The sequence below is a fragment of the Paramisgurnus dabryanus genome, chromosome 11 (genome assembly GCF_030506205.2).
Source record: "Paramisgurnus dabryanus chromosome 11, PD_genome_1.1, whole genome shotgun sequence".
NCBI classification, from domain to species: Eukaryota; Metazoa; Chordata; class Actinopteri; order Cypriniformes; family Cobitidae; genus Paramisgurnus; species Paramisgurnus dabryanus.
This window is the reverse complement of record NC_133347.1, coordinates 11,392,165-11,416,450: the sequence shown is the minus strand read 5'-3', so window position 1 is coordinate 11,416,450 and position 24,286 is coordinate 11,392,165. Positions and strand designations below refer to the sequence as shown.

The following is a 24,286-nucleotide window of genomic DNA, read 5'->3' as shown; positions in this document are numbered from 1 at the left end:
ACCATAATTACGATTAGTGTGACTTAATAGTTAAACTAATAAGTGTTGTAAATTTGTATTATCCACTTTAACGTAAGAAATGTAAACAAAATCATTCTCAAAGCTTTGATAACTCGTTTTATTTTATAACAAGGCTGTTTTGGCAGAGAGTAAACGTTAGAGGCATATGTGTCAGCTGCACCAAAATCCTTGAATCCTTATGTACTGAACTCAACAATGATGACGTCAGTAGTGGTAGGATACACGAGGCTTGGACTGGAATAAGAGCGAGCGATGGAAAGTATTAAATGAGCAAATTGGGAAAGAATGGGGGAATATGGGGAAACAGAACTGGGCGACACACTGCTTCACAGCCACATCCAGAATAAGAAATAAACAGAAGCAAAATATCATAAGCTGTATGAAAGCACCAGTGGCGGTGGCATATAATTCCCTCTGGCCATACAAAAAGGCCATTCTCAAATAACACATCCATAAAATCACATTCATATATATATAAAATGTGAACACCAACGTGTTCAAACTCCACCATCCTAAAATAATGCATGGACGTGCACAGATAAGAACAAACGCCAAAATATTCTAATCCAGGTTAAAATGCTTAAATTAAATTAAAATGCTTTTCTACGGCTGTAATTTTTAACTAAGACTTAAGCAACAGATACACTTAAAGAAGATAATATCTACACAAAACATTTCGCCATTGTGACAACATTTCTCCACAGCCAATTGTTGCCATGACAACCGCCAATAAACATACGTTTAAATAATGCGATAGCACATTAACTAATACCGAATAAAATATTAAATAAAATTCTCAGTAAAACAGGGCTTAATGGAAAAACGGATCTTACCTTTTGTCGTCGTGCAGTTTTTTTTGCACAAGTGGCCACATTCAAAAAGTTGCGCAAATAATGAATGCAATTCAATGCGACTGCGCTACAATTTCAATTGGAACTGTAATAACATGTTTATTTATCCACAGATAACAAATCACTCTACTTACATCTAGCTCATGGGGCAGACCCGTCTGACTGTTAAAACAAAAAAAAGGATTTTAATTGCGAAAACACAGGTACCACAGCGGTTATAGTGAGATCTCGTGCAGGGGGAACCCCGCTATTATACGTTGTGTTCGAATTTATGTTGCACTGCAAGAAGCGTCAGGCGGATGACATCATAGTACCGCGAGGGCTAATCGAGAAATCATACGGAAGAGTTTGCTTTTGAATCGCTCTCGCGGAACTTTGATGTCATCTGTCTGCCGGTTCTTGTGAAGTAGCATGGAGTCGAACACGCTTGTAAAATATCATTATTAGTAATACACAAATGTTGAGATATTTTCTACTTAAAATATTTAAAAGTATATTTAATGAGCATCACCATATTAATTTCTGCTGTTTTGTTTGCGACTGCCATACTCTACCATACGCAAACGCCCCTGGAAAGCACCAACTTTAAGTGCGTGAGATTGAAATGTTCCCAGTAATATATAGTGAAAGACCGTGTGTGTGGGCATTTAAATTTTTTATAACAAATATGCATCTTTCTTTTTATGCCAAAGTAAGAAATTAAGTGGGGGGCTTCAGTTATTGTAGATATTATGGACCATTGAAGGCCAAAAAGGTTGAGATGCGCTGCTTTACAAAACTTGTGGGCATAGCCTATAGCAAATATTTTGAATGCCTATTTCATATACGAAGCAACATCGTCAGTTCTCAGGTGCGCAAGCTGAATATTTGAAAGAGGAACTGTCGCTGTTCCTGGCTAAAGCTCTCCACCTTTCCCCAATCCCTCCTTAACCCTGCCCCTTTCTCTCTTATGCCTGCAACTTCTACTCTCCACTTAACTCTCGTTACACACCACTGAACTGCTCAGGTTGTGACAGCGGGCTTCATCAGGCAGAGATGCCGGCTGAGGAATTCATAAGGACGGCTGTGCTTTGCGCTCTGATACTGAAACACTGCCATGCGGAGCCCGCGCATGACCAGAATCCCGTGCCCGAATCCTCTCTGCTCAAACCCAAAGTAATGATCGCGATCCTGGCTCGGAACTCAGCGCACAGTCTGCCGTACTACCTGGGCTGCATCGACAGGCTGGACTACCCGAAGGAACGGATTGCAATATGGTGAGAATGGCTAAACTAGACGGGTTTGCTTTTGCAGCTTGCGTGGTGGTGCAAGAAAGGTCGGGTGTATAGTGGAGTTATTGTGTGCTGTTGTGCGCAGGTAAGCTTTGGTTAATGAAAACCTTCTGGCAGATAGAGGAACAGAGACGCCGCTGTCTGCGTGAAACAGACCCGTTACGAGCGTTTACTACACTCTGGCCACGCGTGTGTGCACGGATTTAATTACATGTTAATGGAGATGAAATACTTCTGTTGGCTAAGCAACATCCCGCACGATAAATTACACTTTATATATACCATAATAAACTGTAAAAATATAAATAATGTAGTGTTTTTGAACTTTAGTGTACTTCAGTATTTACCATAATGTATCAATTAATACTATAGTATACATTAACAAAGTGTAATGTACTATACACAATATTACTTTTTACCACAGTTTAGGCTACTATAAAACCAAAATACATGGTTTAAACTGTATACTTTATGGGAAAAAAACCATAGGCATGGTTTACATGTTAAGTATTTACCATAATCATCTTAATTATTAGCAGCAAATGATTGCTAGACGTTCAGAGGAGTTATGTAATGTAAAATCTGTCTGGATTAGCCAATAATTCATTGAAATTGTGTTGAAGTTTGCAAAATATTAGAGCAATTATGATGTCCTTCCTGTCTCACCCATACATGTTTCCAAACTTTTAAACTATATAAACTGTCTTCTTCAGCTGTTCATCTGTAAAAGAGGGATTTGCTTGCTGGTCATATTAAATTAAACAGCTTAAATAGCGGGCACACTTACATAGTTACACACATAAACAGCCACTTGCTTTAACCTTATGCAATGCTCCTGTGACTCACTTTGGATAAAAGTGTCTACCGAATGCATAAATGTAAGTGTATTTCAGTCCTTTAAATGGGTGTTAGAAAGTGAGGGCTGGTCATATTGTCCTCACTTACATCACTCCGATGGTCTTAAACTTGTCCTCACAAAGAAAGCTGAAGTACACACAGCTTTTATTTCAAATTGCACCTTTACTTAATGCTGATCTGGTCCACCATCAAAGCAGAATTGGATGTCATGGTAAATTATCAGTTCTGTGCGTCTAGGCTGACTGTGCACTCACTGTTTTGCTTTGTTTTAGACCACACTTGCAGGTTTAAATTGAGCACATGAATAAAGGGAAATACATACATTTTGACCCCTTTTGCATGTACTCTGCACAGGATTATTGTGTTCAATATCTGTGAGTACATAGATAGTGTTTGGTTTTTGCCATATCATGACATAAATAATCAATCTATACATTTTTCTCTTTGCAGTTTTAGCCAGAACAAATGCTTTTCTTTATATAAATCGAATAATTAGTGCCGTTTACAGTACCTTACTGATGTAATAGGAGATCAGATGTCTTTGAGGTAGTCACTACTGGTCAGTCTTATTAAACAGGGATTAAGGGTATGCTTACCGTAGAAACCTTCATCACAACCCATGAAAGCGCATCATTTTAGTACTTTTAAGGCTGCACTGTTAGGGTTTCAGGGTATATTTGTATACTGAATAGTATTTTTTCTGGTATTCCTTGCATATATTTCACCACTTAAGGTCAAGTTGCATGCTTGGTGTCATTGCAATACTGAACTTAATTCAGAGCGATGCATAAAGCATCAGCTTACTGTGATTTTTGTTGCCTTTGAAGCAATGCTGTTTCCTTCCGGAAATGCAAATTTGGTTGTTTTTTTACGGACCGGTTGTCAGCGTTTTTATACGTTTGTTTTTAGGGAGACTCTTGGGAATTTACTGAACAAACGGAGCAGTCAGATAAAAGGCGGAAGTTTTCACTGCCTTGTGAAAGAATGCAGGGAATTAGGGTAAAGAATGGATGGAGGGAGAGAAAAGAGGAGGGGAGGGGTACAGTCGGAAATTACACAGGGGCAGCATGAGCAGCCAAACAAGTGGCATTTTATCCCTACTGGCTCTGTTCACTGGTTGCCCGCTGTTGCATTTCTATCCTACTGAGTGGACATCAAAGACTTTTTTTAATTTATAAAGGAAGTTTTCTAAGAAAGCAATCTACAGTATTTATTTATCTGCACTATTTTAGAAATAGTAGACAATCTGGCCACTTTAAAGAAACAATAAAAATGTTTTATTCTCCTTTTTTGAATAATGTGTGCAATGAATCTGAGATCGTCTGTTATTGTTTGGCATGTGCTAAACAAATACCACAATGACAAGAGAGAAATTCATGGCTCCGAAAGATATTTTTAAGTATGTGAAGTACCATGATTCCCAAAGTCCCCATAGTTTGGCTAATGGTGCTAACACAGTCTTTGACATAATAAGTTTGATCCAGCTGTGCCTTATTATGCAGTTAAAGCGATATTTACAAAGTTTGATTTATGGAAAATGCTCATTTATTGTGCCTGTTTCTTGTCTTTTTGTTTTATTGACAGCAGTACAACCAGTTAATTGTTAAATTCATCAGTTATGATGATGCTGTTGTTGTTGTGGAATGCTGGGCATCTGGGAAAGTTTTATAAGAGTAAGCAAAGCATGAAGAATAACTACTAAATAATAGGGTATTGATCCGAGAAACATGTGTGTAAATAATAACATATTATCTGTATTTTATTACATCTGTGTGTGTTTGCCAGTAATCTGTATTTTATTTAATGTGATCAGAACCCAGGCAAATCTTCAGTTCAATGGGGTCTGTGACCCAAATTGCACACGCTGTCTTTTGTCCAAAGCTTCTTTGTAGCTTCAGTAAGGTTCTGCAGGAACTCATCTGTTCTTGCCTACAACAGTTAACAGCTGTCTGACCTTTCAATGTAAACCTCATAAAGCCTTGGAGATCCAAGAAGGCTTCAACCAGTCATCAAGTGCAAGACTGAGTAATGGTGCAAAAAAGTCCAGACGTCAGGGTGATGGCAGACCTTATTCAGTCGAGCTGGAGTGGATTATGGTGTGCAGTGTGTTTGGGTCAGGGAAGGTAATTAAATATTATGTGTAATCTCATTATCCCTTATAAAAATTTCAAAAATTTACAAATAAAAAATAACTGTATTTGCAAAGAAACCATAGTTTGTCCATAGTACCTTGGTGATCAGACTGAAGGCTTGCATAAAAATGAGAGGAATGTATGAAGCATGCAATTTTGCAAGGGAATATTTAATTGAACAGTGAGGTAACTGCAGTTTTAGTGCTGTCGGCTATTTTGATTCATCTGGTAAACCACTGAGATCAGAGGCGGATTTTGGCATAGGCGATATATGCTGTTGCCTGGAGCAGCAGTGGTCTTTGTCTTCTTTTCTTTCCATCCATCCTTTCATTCTTTTACCCATCAGTAAGATCTGCTTTCATTCTTTAAACACATAACATTTTTTACAGTGTTGCTGATGTGTTTATGAGAGTTCGTAAGTGAGATGAGAGTGAATGTTTGAAACTCTGTAAGTGTATCAGGTGAGCCGGCACACCTCTGCTGTTTTGAGTCCAAGTGTGCACATAAGGAAAACATTTCGGAGACATTTGTCTGCATAGATGTGCGTTTGCAATTTGTGTCATTTTTCTTCTCCAAAATTAAATTACCTATTTTGGTCTTTATTTTTAATGTTTTGTAATCAGCAAAAGCAGATTTTGCTTTTAAGGTTAGCGTATGCCGTATGTGCGTGACATGGCACGGATCTGTTGACCGAGAGTGGCTGGAGGAATTTGACTTTTGCAGAGGTTTCACAAACCCCCCTCCTCAATCTGAAGAGCTGGGCAGCCACGTCAGCCCATGCTTGGGGGCAGAGCCAATGCAAAGCAAATATATACACATACACTAACTTATGTGTTCATTGAAATTAACATTTGTTTAAATGCAATTCAAATGATTTCCATGTCACGTTTTGATGATAAGTATCATTTCTGTATAGGGCTGTCACAATTATAAAATTTGGCTGACGGTTAATTGTTTAATAAAATTATGACGATTAATCGCCTGTTTATTGCTTTGACATTTAATTCTTATACATTTTTTTGTTTATTTGAAATAATTTACACAGATTGTTGTTATTAATTAAATTAAATCTTTTGCAAGGTTTATCTGGCAGTAAATATTTATACACATAACACATTTTTAAAAGTAATCTGATACTGTCTCATTTATACAGGCGCTGCAGCTCCCCCTTGTGTTTTTTAGAGAGATGTGCAATCATCGCGGTGATCTGAAATCATCGCAATAAGGTCAAACAATTGCGATGAGATGATTATTTAATCATTGTGACAGCCCTATTTCTATAACAGATTTGCTGGTGGCACAGTGTCTCAGTGGGTAGCGTAGCACTGTTGCCTAAAAACAAGAAGGTCTCCGGTTTGAGCCCTGGCTGCGTAGGGAGGCTATTCTGTATGGAGTTTGCATTTTCTACCTGTGTCAGCCTGGGTTTATTCCGGGTACTCTGGTTTCCGTATGCTGTCCAAAGACATGCAGGTTAGGAAAATTGGAGATACCAAATTGTCCTTCTCCAACTTGTGTATAAATTAACTTGAGATGAAGCTGTTCTCACCTTGAATATAACAATAGATGCTGAAATGGTGTTTAGAAAAAATCAATTTGGAAAGAGATGTGATTTAAAATTCTGGAGCATCAAAGTTGGATTTCACTCATTCACTTAAATTTTATTTCAATCCTTGACATGGCCTTCCTCGATTAGTATTTAGTGTTTCAAGATTATATTGTCACAGAATGTTCTTTACATTATGTACAATGATTTTTATGTAGACAGGAAATGACTGTGTCGGTTTGAGCATACTTCATGTTTTAACACTACCTTTGTGCAAAGTGTGTCATAGTTGCTTAGTTGGTCTCAACAGACAAACATTAGTCACAAAGCAAAATGAGTGTTAATATACAGTAGGAAAAGTACTGAAAACACCTGCTGTTCACAACTAGCATGCAATTACCTTAAACCTTTTCTCTTTCATTATAATCATACCCGCTCCTGGTAAAACAGCAGACTCATTGTTAGCTGAAGTCAGAGATGGGTACGGCCCAGATGAAGTTGGCAACATCTGAAAAACAATTCCTAAACTCCTCTTATAAAATATCATTGGACCCTAATAGTTGCTGTTTGTGGCTATTTACTGCAGGTATAGAAAGAGTAAAAGATGAAGGTATGTGAGCAGCATGTGTTGTCCAGATGCTCTCCATAAAACATATGGAGGAGAGAGTGAAAGAGATAGTGAGCCCCGGGCAGTCAGATAATGAGGTTGAAAACTACAATAAACTCCAAATGGGTGGTGGAAGAAAATTAGGTTTTTATAAGCAAAGGCTTGCTTCCTCCAAAGCACAGCAGGATTGCACAGTTACGAATCTGGAGCTAAATATCCTGCCACGTACGCATACAGGTAGTTAACTATAGTAGTCAGCACTTCTCATAGATTTTATATAGGCTAATGATATGTGACCTTGTCTGCGAAATCCAGGCTGAGTGCTTGTAATCTATTTATGAGATTAGGAACATCAGAGTTTGAATTTAATTACTTTAATTTCAATATTTGCCCTCTGATATGGTCATATTAATGATATTAAATGTATATTTTCACTGAATGTTTTTACATTTTGGTTGATTTTATGTAGAAAACAATAAATCACAAAAAAATTAATTTAGCTAGGTTTGCATATTTTCCCCTAAAGCCTCACCTAAATTGTTTTCACTAGCCAGTTGTCTGATATGTCACTGTATTTGTGATGACATTTTCAAAAAGTTGGCCCTCACAAGTTTACAACAAGTGAAATGGGTTCTGTTTGAGCAAAGTGTCAGAAAACTGTTGTTGCCCCTGGGTGTGGAAATTTGTCAGAGGTTAATATAGCACTAAGGGAATGAGGTGAAAGGGAAAGGTGAAGCGACTATGTCTGTTTAGATATATGACTAACAAAACTTTCAAAAATTAGAAATTCAAGTCAATTGTTTGCTCAGAGGTTCAAATTCTTCAGACTGTTTGCTTGTTGGTTCATGAATGTAACTTTGCCCACCGTAGCAAGGCCATGCTGCAGGCCTAAATCATTCATACAAACAGACATAGAATGACATCAGCAGAGATGTTTGAACATTTCAGAAAACACAACCTGTCAAGAACATGCCTTAAAATAGACAGACTGATGGAGTTCGATTATTTTATCATATAGAAAATTATGCATTTTTAGTTCATATCTGTTTGTAATTTACCGGTATGCACAAATGTCTGGAAAACAGTGTTTTTCATTAGGTTAAAAGGTCCACAGATTTAAAGTAATAAGTCTTTGGGCCCTATTTTAACGATCTGAAATGCAAGTGCGAAGCGCAACGCGCAAGTGAGTTTGTGGGCGGATCTTGGGCGCTGTTGCTATTTTCCCGGCGTGAGAAATAACTCTTGCGCCGGGCGCAAATCAATAAGGGGTTGGTCTGAAGTAGGTTCATTATTCATAGGTGTGGTTTGGGCGTAACTTCAAATAAACCAATCAGAACACTATCCAACATTCCCTTTAAACGCAAGGGCACAAGTTCCATGGCGGGTTGCTATTATTATGACGGATTTACCAGGCGTACGCCAGGAGCGGTTCACAGCCGAGGAGACTGACGGTCTTGTAAGAGCAGTCAAAGACAGAGAAGTTGTTTTGTATGGGTATAGGAGAAACCCGCCCAAATCAGCGTAGGTTAAACAGGTGTGAGAGGAAATAAAGTGTATGCGCGTTGTGCACGCTATACATTATGGTCAAGCATGCGCCCTTAAAATAGCATAATGAACAACGCGCAACGCGCCACTGACTTTCAACTTTTTTTTTTCTGGTCAGTGGCGCAATTGTTTTTTGAAACTGCAAAATAGCATCAGGGATGGTTTGCGCCGGAACACGCCTCTTTTTTGCGCTGAACCGCCCAGGGAGCGCAAGTTCATTCCCTAGTTTGCCAACGTGCGTCTGTGGAGGGAAAAACCCGCTGTGCGCCGGTGCAAAATACAAATGATAGATGCGTCACTGACAAAGTCAATTGCGCTGGGTGCAAGATAGGGCCCTTTATCTTTAATGGTCCTTAAAATCATATACATTTTACTTATGTGAAATATAATTTATTATTTTTTTCTGATTTTATGCAGAAATTTGACCCATAATGTATGGACAAATGTATGGACAAATTAAAGGAAAACACCACCGTTTTAAATATTTAACTATGTTCTTACCTCAACTTAGACAAATTAATACATACCTATCTTTTTTCAATGCGTACACTTTTAATCTTTGTACAGCGCCTCATAAATGTGTTAGCATTTAGCCTAGCCCCATTCATTCCTATGGCTCCAAACGGATGAATTTAGAAGCCACCAAACACTTCCATGTTTTCCCTATTTAAAGACGGTTACATGAGTAGTTACACGAGTAAATATGGTGGCACAAAATAAAACTTTTGTTTGGAGCCATTGGAATGAATGGGGCTAGGCTAAATGCTAACACATTCACAAAGCGCTTTACAACAATTAAAAGTGCACACATTGAAAAAATATAGATTATAGGTATGTATTAATTCATCTAAGTTGAGGTAAGAACATAATAAAATATTGAAAACCGGTAGTGTTTTCCTTTAAGTAAAAAGCCATGCAGAAATCATGAATTTCACTACCCATCTTAAATGTGTGTACATGCTCAAGAATGTGCATTCAGTTTATGACTGCGTTGTTCACCAACATAACCCAAAATGCATTGTGAGGGTCTCTCCCCTTGGGTAGAGAAAACACATGTGCAAACATAAACCACCAGAGAGGCGTTTAAAGGGACACAACATGTCCATATATTCCAGATGTGTGTATCTTTTCATTTAGCAGAATGACAGCCACATTTAACAAAATGTTTATTGAATTTATTTAAATGTAATGTCATTAGTTCTGTTTGTTCCTGTTGTGCATTTTTTAGTAAAATAAATGCACAACAGGAACCAACAGAGAACTGATGACATTACATTTACACATTTGGCAGACATTTTATTCCAACACAACTTACAGTGCATACATGCTCAATACACTGTATGTGTGTTTCTTAGGATCAAACTTTTTTTCTGCTGCTAAGTGCTAACACAATGTTTTAACAATTGAGCTACATAACTTATGACAAATTGTGTCCAAAGAGTGCCAATACACACATGCATTAAGGCACATACAACAATATGCACATGCATACAAAATGTCCCTCGTGTTTGATATGTTTCTCATAGATTTTGAAAGAATTACGACTGTTTAAAGGCTCGATATCCTTGGAAAACAACTATGGCACACGTATACACTCAAGTATACGATCTGTTTGACACACTCCGCACTACCTATCATTACCTGTATGTCAGGTGTTTCTAACCAGTGATAAAGCACCAAACTGCTCATCAGACTCAATGCTGTCAGTTTCTAAAATGCTCTTAAACCTTGAACACTTATAAAACACATTCCTAAAGATATGCAAAGCTCACATAAAAGTCAGGAATGGCCCAACAGTACTTTTTACGCCTGTTTTAACTGTAACTGAATATTAAAATTAAAGTAGAAGAGTGCATTAGCTACTGTATACTTATAGTGCATTGTTATCTGACAATGTGTTTGTGGTTGTGTGTTTATATGCCGTTTTAAACTACTATTACTCAATGCAGATGTCTGTGGCAGGTAATATGGTGTGCTCTGAGATGTTATGTGCAAAAATATTTTAGCAAGTAAATACCAGACTGCATTTCTGTTATTCCTTAAAGTCATTTTAGGTCATGGGGATTTTATTTTGTTACTGAAAATTGTATTTTGAATGCAGTATTTTCTTTTAGTATCTGATTTAGCCGTTCTATACTTGACAACACATTAACTGAGAGTTTAATTTGCCCTGTAGTTTTAAATATATATCCAGAACGGCCAGTTTCATTTAGATGCATCATTTTGTGTAACTATGTAAATATACATGTACACCACAAGATGGAAAAATATCTGGTACAAATCGGGGGAGGGAATATACACGGTGTGAATGTGAGGACTGAGGTGGTGATGTCGATATTTGTCGGTTCTTTAACACTGTTTCAGTGCAGGATCCTTCTGCTGTGGAGATTTCCACTGGCACCGCCAAATGGCCCTGACTCAACTCAAAGGCCACTGTCTGTGTGTATTTACGTCTGTTAGTGTTTACATGTGAGCTATGCTGGGAAAACACACTGTTATGTCACTGCATTTAAATATTCATCATTTTGTAATGTAGTCAAAACATGGACGTGCTTGTACATTTGCATTTTTCTTAAATCCACAGAAAATAAGTCTTAAACATGCTAAATGCTTTTTGTAAGTAAAACCGATGCAAATGTAAACTCAACAAGGCGTCTTTATCTTTGCCTTTTGGCAGGTTCTTGGTAAGTTCCTCACTTCCTTGCGAGCATTTAACCACTCTTGAGGAATTTATCAGACTGGAAATATAAAGCTACACTCTCAGAAATAAAGCTACAAAAGTTGTCACTGGGACAGTACCCTTTCAAAAAGGTACACTTTTGTACCCAAAGAGTGCATATTAGTACTTCAAAAATGTACCTATTGGCAGTTTTAAAGATACATATTTGTACCTAAATGGTACATATTAAGACCTTTTTTAAAGGGTACTGCCCCAGTGTCAGCTTTGTACCTCTATTTTTGAAAGTGTAGATGGTCCAATACCACCTTTGACATTTTCAAATGAATTAAAACTCTGGCTCTGTGACAAGTCTAGGAAAATGAAGTAATTCAAGCACATTGTTGGGAGGTTCCACCCTAGCCTGAGGGACTGTGTGCATTTTAACTGCTACTGATCAACAATTGTTTTTTGAAGATTGTGCTGTTTAGGTTCAAATGAAGTAAAATCTCCCTTTTAACGTCTTAGGGCTGCAACAGACCATAATGTGGACAATACTACAGCAATACTGAGAGAATGGCTGAAGAACAGGCAGAGCAGATACCATTACGTTGAGTGGAGGCCCATGGAGGAGCCAAGGTTTGCTGGAAACATTTTTTTCCAAAACAGAATGCTGGAAGAGTGTCAGTGTCAATTAGCACAAATGTCGGTTTGTTTTAAGGATTGGTCACGGTATTACAATGCCATACTTTCTAAATGTGGATCTAGGCTAGATCTAAACAACATGTTTATCTCTCTACTAGACTGAAAATGCATGCAGTGAGTTTCTGTATTTGTAACTGCTTTAAATTGCTTCCACATGAAACAATGCCCCATACCAAATCTGCAGATGTGTACTAATGATTGCATTTATTAACTGTGTACCCATGCATTTACCTCTATCATGCATATACTTTATTAGCAAAGCACATTTGCATTTTGACATTGCCGGTTCCAAAATAGTTCAAACTAAAACGAAACCATAAGCATCAGAAACAGCATAATACTATTCAGTAGTAGATATATGCAAGATTGTTGTAAAATATTAGTCTTTTATTAAGTAAAAGTTTGTTTATTCTTTTGTGATGTAAGGTCATACACGGACGAGTGGGGGCCGAAACACTGGTCACCGTCTCGTTTCAATCACATAATGAAGCTTAGGCAGGCGGCGTTGAAGAGTGCACGAGAGCGCTGGGCTGATTATATACTGGTGAGGTCATATGGACATTATTAAACATAATCTAACTGCACTATTACAATTTAGACTTATTTACAACCATGTTACACCCCTTTTTAACAAATACTGTTCTCCATTATTTCCAAAAATAAAGTTAAAGGTGCAGTGTGTAACTTTTAGAAGAATCTCTTGACAAAAATGCAATATAAAATACGTAACTATATTATCAGGGGTGCATAAAGACCTCAAATAATGAACAATTATGTTTTAATTACCTTAGCATAATACATTTTTATCTACATACACTGTGGGTCCCCTTACATGGAAGCCACCATTTTGTGTGACCATGTTTCTACAGCCTTTAAGCCTTTAACGGACAAACTTTGTTTAATAAGTTGCCTCTGATGTAGACATGTTTGTCCTGTGGCATCTACCGTAGCTTCTCTATGCATTTCAAAATCGAGGGGTCAGCTGTGTACGAGCCGTTGGTTGCAATTTATAAATATAAATATAAATTTACTTTTGTACCTGAAGCAATAAGGTTATATAACAAATGTAAGTGATTTGTATTTTTTTTTTTTTATTTATTTATTTTTTTTTTTTGGTGTTTCTATTTTTTTTTTTTTATTAGATGTTTAGTATATGTGTAAGTGTTTGTGTGGGGCACTATGTACGTAAGCTTAAACTAATTACCCCTCGGGGATTAATAAAGCTTTAAACTAAACTAAAAACTAAAATTTGCAACCTTACCACTAGATGCTGCTACAATTTACACACTGCACCTTTAAATGAATCTTATAAGACTTTATGTCAAACTAAAGCTTTTCTCTCTTAGTTTGTTGACAGTGATAATCTCCTGACTAACCCACGGGTGTTAAATCTAATGATGGCTGAGAATCTGACACTGGTGGCACCCATGTTGGACTCCCGATCCCTCTACTCAAACTTCTGGTGTGGCATCACCCCTCAGGTATAGCTCTACATTTACAAAATTACCCCCAGATATGATTATCCTACCTACCTAATTGGTTCAACTTAAAAAAGTAAGTTAAATTAGTAAAGTTGAATTAACTCAAAACTCAACCAGGTAACTTAATTTTTCCAAGTTGAACCTACTTTTTCTACCTTTTAGTCTTCTATCTAATGTGAGCTTTTTAAGACCATTGACTCACAAGTGTTAAAGGCAGGGTGCACAATTTTTGAAAAACGCTTTGGAAAAGGGAGTTGGGCCTTGTGCCAAAACACACTTGTTGCCACTCAGCAGTAAGGGGCGTGTCTACTAACCACCATTGTTGCCTGGGTTGCATATGTGTGGGGCGGGTCTATCAAAAGAAGGTCCAGATTCTATTGGGGTAGGGGCGTGTTTGTTTAGGTGATTTCAAATATCAAAATTGGCTTTCAGAGATCATGCATCCCGCCTTTAAGTGATTAACTGTGTCCTGAAGCATAAATTCAAAGCATAAAATCAAAAATTAACATTATGTTTACATTTTCACCAAAACAGTAAATCACAAAAAAAATGACTTTTCGCAGCTGGGTTTTGACAGTCTATAGGTCATATTTAGGATATACTAATCACTTATTGGGCATTGTTAACAGGCACTGATCTCTTTTCGTTTCAGGGTTATTACAAGCGTACTCCAGACTACCAGCCTATCCGTGAGTGGAAGCGTTTGGGCTGTTTCCCCGTTCCTATGGTTCACTCCACCTTCCTACTGGATCTGAGACGCAGCACCACACGAGAGCTGGCTTTCTACCCACCTCACCCTGACTACAGCTGGGCATTTGATGATATCATGGTCTTTGCATTCTCAGCTCGAGAAGCTGGTAAAAGATCTTAACTAATTCTCTTTATCTCCTAGGAGTGGTCTGTCTTTTTTAATGCATATCTCATGGAAATTAGTGGCTTTTTAAAGGGGACATTTCACAAGACTTTTTAAATAATTTTTTTATAATTGTTTTTATAATTCTTTGCTGACCTCAGAGTCTGCATGTGAAGTTTTAGCTCAAAATACCATATAGATATTTTTTTATAATGTGTTGAATTTGCCACTTTGTAAGTATGTGCAAAAATTTGTTGTTTTTATGTGTGTCCTTTTAAATGCAAATTAGCTGATCTCTGCACTAAATGGCAGTGCCGTGATTTCAATTACCTATTTTTCACCTCCTTGCAAAGATTTGTTTACCAAAACTAAGTAACTGGGTTGATTTTTTTCACATTTTCTAGGCTGATAGAAGCGCTGGGGACCCAGTTATAGCATTTAAACATTTAAACCCTTTAAAGCAAATGGCACACATATGAAGACGATTAAGGGGCCAAGTCTTCTGTTTCTGGGGTGCAGGGCTGACATAGATCAGATCATAACACATAATTCACGCTACCTTCTGCTGTTTAACTGTAGTTCAGTATATGTTGGTGAAGAGGGTGTGTGTATCTGTGTGCTTGTGAAGCTGCTTTAATGTTGGATAATCATGTGGCTAATATAATCAGCTCCAGCTGGGCATTTTTATGGGCACCGTGGGTGTTTGTGTACGTAAAGTTATAGAAAACAGAGAGAGCACAGAGCAAATCCTCCAATAGACATAAAGCTGAATGTACAAAACTGCACACACGCACACAGTAATGGTGTAATGCTTATGTTTTCTGATGTGTTGGGTGGAGTATGCACCAATGTTCACAGAATTATGTTGGGTATTCTGTGTTTGTGTGAAACACAATTTTATCATATTCAATGTATGTATTAAGAGTAAGATCCATAAAATCCTATTGTTTTTTTGTGTAGGTGTACAAATGTATGTATGTAACAGAGAGCACTACGGGTTTCTGCCTGTACCTCTTAAACCTCAGCAGAGTGTAAAGGATGAGGAAGAGAGTTTCACACACACCATTACTGAAGCCCTTAGTGAGTATAATACATCTTTACACACAACTATACAGGCATGTGCATGCACTTCAACATCTGCTTTTGCAAAGGCATATAAAACACAACATCATATACACGCATCTAAAGGGTTATTAGGAACACCTGTTCAATTTCTCATTAATGCAATTATCTAATCAACCAATCACATGGCAGTTGCTTCAATGCATTTAGAGGTGTGGTACTGGTCAAGACAATCTCCTGATCTCCAAACTGAATGTAAGAATGGGAAAGAAAGGTGATTTAAGCAATTTTGAGCATGGCATGGTTGTTGGTGCCAGACGGGCCGGTCTGAGTATTTCACAATCTCTTCAGTTACTGAGATTTTCAACCATTTCTAGGGTTTACAAAGAATTGTGTGAAAAGGGAAAAACATCCAGTATGCGGCAGTCCTGTGGGTGAAAAATGCCTTGTTGATGCTAGAGGTCAGAGGAGAATGGGTCGACTGATTCAAACTGATAGAAGAGCAACTTTGACTGAAATAACCACTCGTTACAACCGAGGTATGCAGCAAAGCATTTGTGAAGCCACAACACGCACAACCTTGAGGCGGATGGGCTACAACAGCAGAAGACCCCACTCATCTCCACTACAAATAGGAAAAAGAGGTTACAATTTGCATGAACTCACCAAAATTGGACAGTTGAAGACTGGAAAAATGTTGCCTGGTCTGATGAGTCTCGATTTCTGTTGAGACATTCAGATGGTAAAGTCAGAATTTAGCGTAAACAGAATGAGAACATGGATCAATCATGCCTTGTTACCACTGTGCTGTAATGGTGTGGGGGATGTTTTCTTGGCACACTTAAGGCCCCTTAGTGCCAATTGGGCATTGTTTAAATGCCACGGCCTACCTGAGCATTGTTTATGACCATGTCCATCCCTTTATGACCATCATGTACCCATCCTCTGATGACTACTTTCAGCAGGATAATGCACCATGTCACAAAGCTTGAATCATTCAAATTGGTTTCTTGAACACGACAATGAGTTCACTGTAAAATGTCCTCCACAGTCACCAGATCTCAACCCAATAGAGCATCTTTGGGATGTGGTGGAACGGGAGCTTCGTGCCCTGGATGTGCATCCCACAAATCTCCATCAACGGCAAGATGCTATCCTATCAATATGCACCAACATTTCTAACAAATGCTTTCAGCACCTTGATGAATTAATGCCACGTAGAATTAAGGCAGTTCTGAAGGCGAAAGGGGGTCAAACACAGTATTAGCATGGTGTTCCTAATAATCCTTTAGGATGATTTTATGTAGCTGGGTTTACACAGACTGTGTCGCATTTATGGATGTTTCACTATGACATTATGTACTGTAGTATGTAGCATGCTAAGCTGTTTTTTATGTAAAGGCCATTGGCTGGTAATATAAGGAACTCTTTCTCTTCAATATTTTTTTACATGCAGTGATTTTTTTTCATAATTTCTGCTCTTTTGTATGATTGTCTGAAACCACATCCACATTCACATTTAATGTAAGCAAAACACTTCTTTTATTCTCCATAGTTGATCATAATGTCAAGCCCTCAGCGTTTCTCTTCACTTCAGGCAAACCCCAGGACAAAATGGGCTTTGATGAGGTGAGAGTCGAGAATCTGTGGAATGTCTCGCTCCAATGAACATTCATGCTGATCCTCAGAAACTGCAGATCATTTAATCTCCTTTGAAGTGATTTTCTCTTAATCTTTTTATTATTTTATGCAGTTTCTTCTGTGTCCTTCCTCTGTCAAACTCTCATGTTTCCTCTCTTCCTCTCAGATCTTTCTGATCAATCTGAAGCGGAGGTTGGACAGGAGGGAGCGGATGTTGAACACCATGGCAGTTCTGGGTCTTGAGGCCACACTGGTTGATGCTGTAGATGGGAAGTAAGTCATCAAGTGGCTGTCATTTCTGTTTTAAAATGTGAAAGTTTATTAAAAAGAGCTTCAAAGTTTATATATGTTTTTATTTATTTCATACTAGGACTTTAAATACATCTCAGCTTCAGGCTCTCGGTATAGAGATGATACCGGGGTATAAGGATCCGTACTCCGGTAGGGTTTTGACACGCGGAGAAATCGGCTGCTTCCTCAGCCACCACTATACCTGGAAACAGGTATACACACATTGTCGCTAAATTTTAGGGCAAATTGTTTTTATGGGTGATCCTTCTTATCCCAATGCCCAATGAGTACGACATAAATGACATTAGTAGTCCCTCTCATCACAGGACACAGAACAAAATTTAGAAACAAATTATCAAAAAACTGAAATCTGTATATATTATAAATCATTAAAATTTTCTAAATGCAATTTTTGTTTTCTTTTTAAGCAGCATATGAGATGCTCAGATGCAAAACCCTCTAAGTGAGTCCTGTTTATCATAAAAATTAGCATTTTTTATCCGGCTTTTATGTTTAGGTTCAGTACTTTTACTTTAATGACAATGGAAAGGTCTTTTTTTAGTAATTGATATGCCTTTCGCAGCAAAACCCTGTATGTGCATGCAAGCTTTTTGGCCAAAAATGTCCACTTCTAAAAAATCTAATTCTTTGGTAAGACATAGTAAACAGCTGCAAAATCACTAAAGATGCAACTGGAAACATTGCAAATGATGAAGTCATAATGTAAAAATTAAAGAACTGAACCACACACACAGATTGTATTCAGGTCCAAGTACTTATAAGGAACCCAAGTTTGAATGTGATCCATGGTCGTTTCGTTTCATTATTCATCCAATTCATCTTCTGTGCACTTAGGGGACTTTGCTGAAAAATTGTTATGGCATTTAATGGATTCTGCCAACAAAACAGTATTTCTGACTGGTTTAAGGCCGTTTGGGTTAGCGTTAGGGTTAATTTAAACCGAAGGTGCGTTAGGGTTAATTTTAAACCGAAGGTATTTGATGAATGTATAATATGTGCCGAGATGCATATGGTTAATATCATAATCTTATTTATGGTGGCATTTAGCGGCTTTTGCATCCGAGCTCTTCATATGTATTTTTGTACCATTTGATATATCTAACAAAAATATTTACTTACATTTTGTTCTTGTTCTGTGTTTTTAAGTAACATATTTATCTAAACAAAATAATAACATTTAAATAATCCAAAATATCACATTAATACATTTTCAATTGTGGCTTATGTGTCCAAATACAGATACACATTTCTAAGCTGTGTTGAGTTATTAAAAAAAATTAAAATATTACTCATTACTAGTTACTCCTTTCATATACTCCTAATATTATTACTTTACTTATTTCTTCCAGCCAACATAATTAGTTACTAGTTACATTACTTTTTCATTACACCCCAAATTACATCATTACATCCATTTTGGCAGTCTATGAATCCATGAAAGTTACAGATAAATGAAGAGTACAACTGGCACAAACTATTCTTCAAACAACTTCTGTAATTTAATAAAGCAATAACATAAATACTAAAATCTGGAACTAACCAAACATGTTGGCAAAACAAAAAATAGCTACCTTCCAAAAGGTAACTTGTAACTAGTCATTTTTTTGGATGGTTACTGTAATATTCATTTTTTTAATTTTTAGTAGTTACACTACTAGTTACCAGGAAAAGTAATATTATTAACTATTAACTAGTTACTGCCCAAAACTGTCTATAAGTATACAGACACTAACACATGGAAACTGGAGTCCTCATGTCTGTACTGTGTGGCTACAAACCGACCACCTGGTTTCCCAAGTGTAACTGTCAAAAGTCTTATCATCTGGACAAAAAACATTACCATTTGCAATGTGCTTAACATGTTTAGTCCTGTTCATGTATGTGTGTTTAGGTGGTGGAGAGGGGTCTACAGCGTGTGCTGGTGTTGGAGGATGACGTGAGGTTTGAGCCCAGATTTAAGAGGAGGTTACGGACCATCATGGAGGATGTTGATAAAGCTCATCTGGACTGGGACCTCATGTAAGAATAATGAGAGTATAAAATGAGACCTTCTCACTGATAACAAGAACACAATTTTATTAGCATGAAACTTTTATTGTTTCTCAGCTATGTGGGTCGTAAGCGGATGCAAGTATCCCAGCCGGAGGTGTCCGTGGAGGCTGTGAATAACCTGGTGGAGGCAGATTACTCTTATTGGACTCTAGGTTATGCTATTTCACAGCGAGGAGCCAGAAAGCTGCTCGCTGCTCAGCCGCTTGGCAAGATGCTCCCTGTCGATGAGTTCCTGCCAGTCATGTTTAACAAACACCCAAAGTAAGTGTGATGGATGGATAAATGAATAGATAGGTTACATGGACAGATTGATGGATTGCATGTATGCTCACCACAAAATGTGGCGACAGTTTGAGAGCAAATAGTGTCTCTCACACACACATACTCCACTTCGCTGTTGACTGGGACAGACTCACACAGTGCTAGATTGTTCAGAGAGTGAAAATAAGTACGGTGTCCCTGCTGGGTCACACAATGTCTGCTTTCTACCTAATTTCCTCTAGGGGGAATCCTGCTTGACCCCATCATGTGTCACCTTGGCTAGTTCTCTCTCTCCCTAGCACCTTCAGCACCTTGTGGTCCTTCTACCCTGTTGTCTTACCGTTATTCTCTCTCTCTCTCTCTCTCTCTCTCGCTCTCTCTCTCTCTCTCTCTCTCTCTCCCTCTCTCTCTCTTCCTGTTGCCGGCATTAGAGGGACAAAATTCCCATTGATGGCTCTCCGAGTTTTGGGGGAAGGGTCATTGGGTATAAGACAGATGGATTACTGTATAAATATACTGCACTCTCTGTGTTTGTGTGTGAGAGAGAGAGAGTCATTGTGTACCCTCATTGTGGGAATTTTGTGTTGTATTAGTGTAAAATGTTACTTGTGCTATAATGTTTTTGTTGTAGTAGCTGTATTGTGACACCCCAGCCTGATCTCACGCTTGTATGAATTCATACAAAATGAATCGTACCAAATATACGATTATTGGAAAAAGCAATAATGAAGCCACACCCCTAACCCCAAGGTCATAGGGGCGAACGTAAATCGTAGGAAAACGTACAAATGTGGTGGTATGAATTAATTTGAATTAACCATTTGATAAAATCCGTACGATTTACCATGAGATTGTGTTGATATCCAGCGGTGGCCGGAGACTTCTTTTTTCGAGGGCGCTGGATGCAAAGTTCGTCATAACATGTATGTAGCCCGTCATGTGTGTTGTTTGTAATTTCAAAATATGTGTTCTTACGCGTCGAGAGATCCTGTGTGCATCATGTGTCTTGTCAAAATAAGTGCCTGCTGCAGATGCTTCTAATGCTATTAAGACCAGCAGCGGTAGAGCCATCAAGCGCAAGTGATTTCAATGTTAAGTCAATGTAAAGACGCGTTGACGTGCGCCTGGAGGTCTCGCGGAGCGAATAAGACATTTAGCGCGGCGTGGTATACGCGATTCTGCCTCATTCAAGCGTCTTGTTGGCTTTAATGCGTTAATGAAGCATGTAAATACCCACGGTAATGCTACGTACACACCAAACGCGGGGCATCGTGTTACTCGCTCTATATTACTCACGGGATATAATTTTATGTCATGCGAATTTTTCGCTCAAGTTGAATATTTTCAATTTAGGCGAAGACACTTTGAGGCGAATAGCGCGTTTTCACTGCAAACGTGCCACCCATATCGCGCCATTCGCATTGCCCCACGCGAGGATGCATCTGATCGCGTCTTTGCATTGACTTTGTATGTAATCTACTTGTGCAAAACGTTGAACTCGCATCTGGTATGAACCCACAGTAAGGGTTAATGATAAAAGAGACGCCCACGTTTGCCAGATACTCGCATAATTTCATACGTAATCAGAGTTTACTGTTAAGGGAGTGTCTTGCGTGTATTTTGTGAACGCGAGCGTCTCTTTTATCATAAACGGTTTTGACGCGTGTGCAGCAGGCACTTATTTTGACAAAACACATGATGTACATGGTTCACATGACGCAACAAACACATATTTTGAAAACACAAGGAACACACATGACCAGTGTTGGGGAAAGTTACTTTTAAAAGTAATGCATTACAATATTAAGTTACTTCCCAAAAAATAACTAATTGCGTTACTTAGTTACTTTTAATGGAAAGTAATGCGTAGGTAACTTTTAAGTTACTTTTGCGTTACTTTTTCTTACTTGGCTGAGGCTTGATCTCTTTCAGTCCTTGCAGGTGTTTTTTATGATCGCCAAAATGTCAAGCTCTGGCCTGTCATCTCTGTTTTTTAAGGCAAACTGTTCCCGCTCAGATGCAAAGAGTGCGTAATTCTACGTTAATATGTTCAGTTTAATTCAGTAAATTTTTTTTATTTTTAAATTGAATTAATTCAACTGAAAAGTAACCCTTTTTTAAAAAAAGTAACTCAAATATTAATGTGTACATTTGTAAAGTAATGCGTTACTACATGTTACTTCAAAAAAGCAAATATTATTACGTAATGTGCGAAACTTGTAATGCGTTACCCCCAACACTGCACATGACACTCCGAACACTTATTTTGAATTAGCGCCCCTCGGATGAGCAGTCACAAGCCGCCACTGTTAATATCCTTCCTAAATCCACATGAGAGTATTTTTATCATTTTGATATATACAATAACAGATACCTCTCTAAATTTAATTAAAAATTTCAAATTATTTACTTGATTCTTTTACATAAACAATATAACGATAATGTAAAAGCATCAATTCATATTTATACCTCAAAAATAAAGAATGTAATCGAATGAAATGCCTTTATTGTCATTGTTTAGTTTTGTATACACATAACAGAAGATTAATAAATGAGTCTATTAAAGTGAGTATTAAGTAAAATAAATAAAAAGTATATAAAATATATAAAGATTGACTGAAACAAATGCATTGCTTCCCTCCATACACATGCATTTCATCTTCTTACAATCTACAAAATGTGGCATGAGTTTTGAAATCTCTCTCTCTCTTTCTCCTAGTGTGGCATACATGTCTCACTTTGAACCCAGGGATCTACGCGCATTCTCCGTCGAACCTTTGATGTTGTACCCGACACACTATACGGGCCAACCTGGTTACTTTAGCGACACCGAAACTTCCACTATTTGGGATGATGAAGCTGTCAGCACAGACTGGGACAGACGGTACATCCAAAAAACTTCTCAGCAGGGACGAATAGACCCTGTCGCCCAAAACACCGTCACAGGAGATATACCGGCACCTGCATCCCGAGCCTCGCGAGATGAACTATGAAGAGAAAACATCATATGCCGTTAACTCCAAAACAAACTCACACACCCTTAAATTACATCATTGACTCACAGACAGCTTACTCCTAAATCTCCAGCAGTCCCCACCTCTTTGGTCAAATATCAGCCAATAGCACGACACCATTGGCTTGCTGGTTGAGTTTGCACAGTCTGTGTACTGAGAGACACTTTTATTTCCACTTTATTTATTTTATCATGCTTTCCAGAGACATGCTTTCATATTCCTGGAGGGACATTTAAAAAACCTTGAAGGATGAACACAACAAGGCTTTCCATAGAGACAACAGGGCTTTCTTCAACGGGACAGTGACACAGACAGACTAATGGGAGTTAGATTTGGGATTGTCAGGGCAAGAACAAGGATATACTGTACAGAATCTTACAAGACGTTTTTTATACAAAATATAAGAACAACAGATATTATTTATGGGTAAAATAAGACATTTCTAAACTACAAGTAGAAAACATCAAAACATTGTTCGGTCAAACATTTTTAACAGTTGACATTGAAGGGAATTAGCCACTTTTGTGGAGCAACATTAATCTTAAACTAATCCTGTGACCTGTTAAAATATTAAATATTTGTTTATATCTGGATTTTTATGTAGCAATTTATGTGTTTCTATTTAATTTACAGTCATCTAGTCATTTAAAATGTGGTTTAAACTATGAGTTATACAAAACATCTTATTGTCTTCCTGTAGAGATGTCAATAATTACTTTCAGAAATGTGATAGACATATAGTTTGAATGAGTGTTTAGTTCTACTGTGCTATACTGTATGTCACCTGTCATCATTTGTAATGGGTTGCGGTCACCCTCATTTCTTCACACAGCAGGCTGGCTCCTGTTTTCGGACTTCTGTGTTCTGATTTCATTACCTTGTTTGAGCACTGGAGATGTTATGGTGCTGGTGGTGGGCTGATTTAATAAAACTGAATGATCAGTACTACTCGACATAGTTGGTATCAAACTGGCCTATGATTAATTTTGTATCCCAGCAACCTAAATGTGCTTGAATCCTAAAAATGTAGAGTTCTCAAATATTGAATATGAATCATAAACTTATAAAATAAATGCTAACACCAAATTAATAGAAAGTCCTTGTGATGAAACAGAGTGCGTGTGGAAAAACGTTTGGAAAAAATAATTGTCCAAGCCAAGGGATACTAATATTAGCTTATATGTGACTTTTGAAAAGATACATTTTGTTTGTACTGTAGCTCTCTAAATATCTTTCTAGTGTGAAAACAGACAATAGTAAAGACATAGACATAAACACAAAATATTTATGCAGTAGTGGATGACCTTGTGTTTAATATTCAAGAGTGTACATTTTGTAACTTCCCACTGGCTATTGCTTAAATACACTGACTCCACGTCTCATACTGATGTCCTATGAGACGTGGAGTCAGTGTATTTAAG

General features: G+C 37.8%; 1 protein-coding gene across 1 annotated transcript; it reads left to right on the top strand.

The window, feature by feature from the left end:
• Window positions 1-1,791: 1,791 nt before the first annotated feature.
• Window positions 1,792-23,868, top strand: colgalt2b (collagen beta(1-O)galactosyltransferase 2b). Its single transcript, XM_065247901.2, has 12 exons — window positions 1,792-2,128; window positions 12,013-12,123; window positions 12,616-12,733; window positions 13,536-13,670; window positions 14,323-14,527; window positions 15,484-15,603; window positions 17,141-17,214; window positions 17,393-17,499; window positions 17,597-17,729; window positions 19,430-19,557; window positions 19,645-19,851; window positions 22,571-23,868. The coding sequence occupies exons 1-12, from the start codon at window positions 1,908-1,910 to the stop codon at window positions 22,842-22,844; spliced, it is 1,833 nt and encodes a 610-aa protein (XP_065103973.1). The 5' UTR covers window positions 1,792-1,907; the 3' UTR covers window positions 22,845-23,868.
• The last annotated feature ends 418 nt before the right edge of the window (window positions 23,869-24,286 follow it).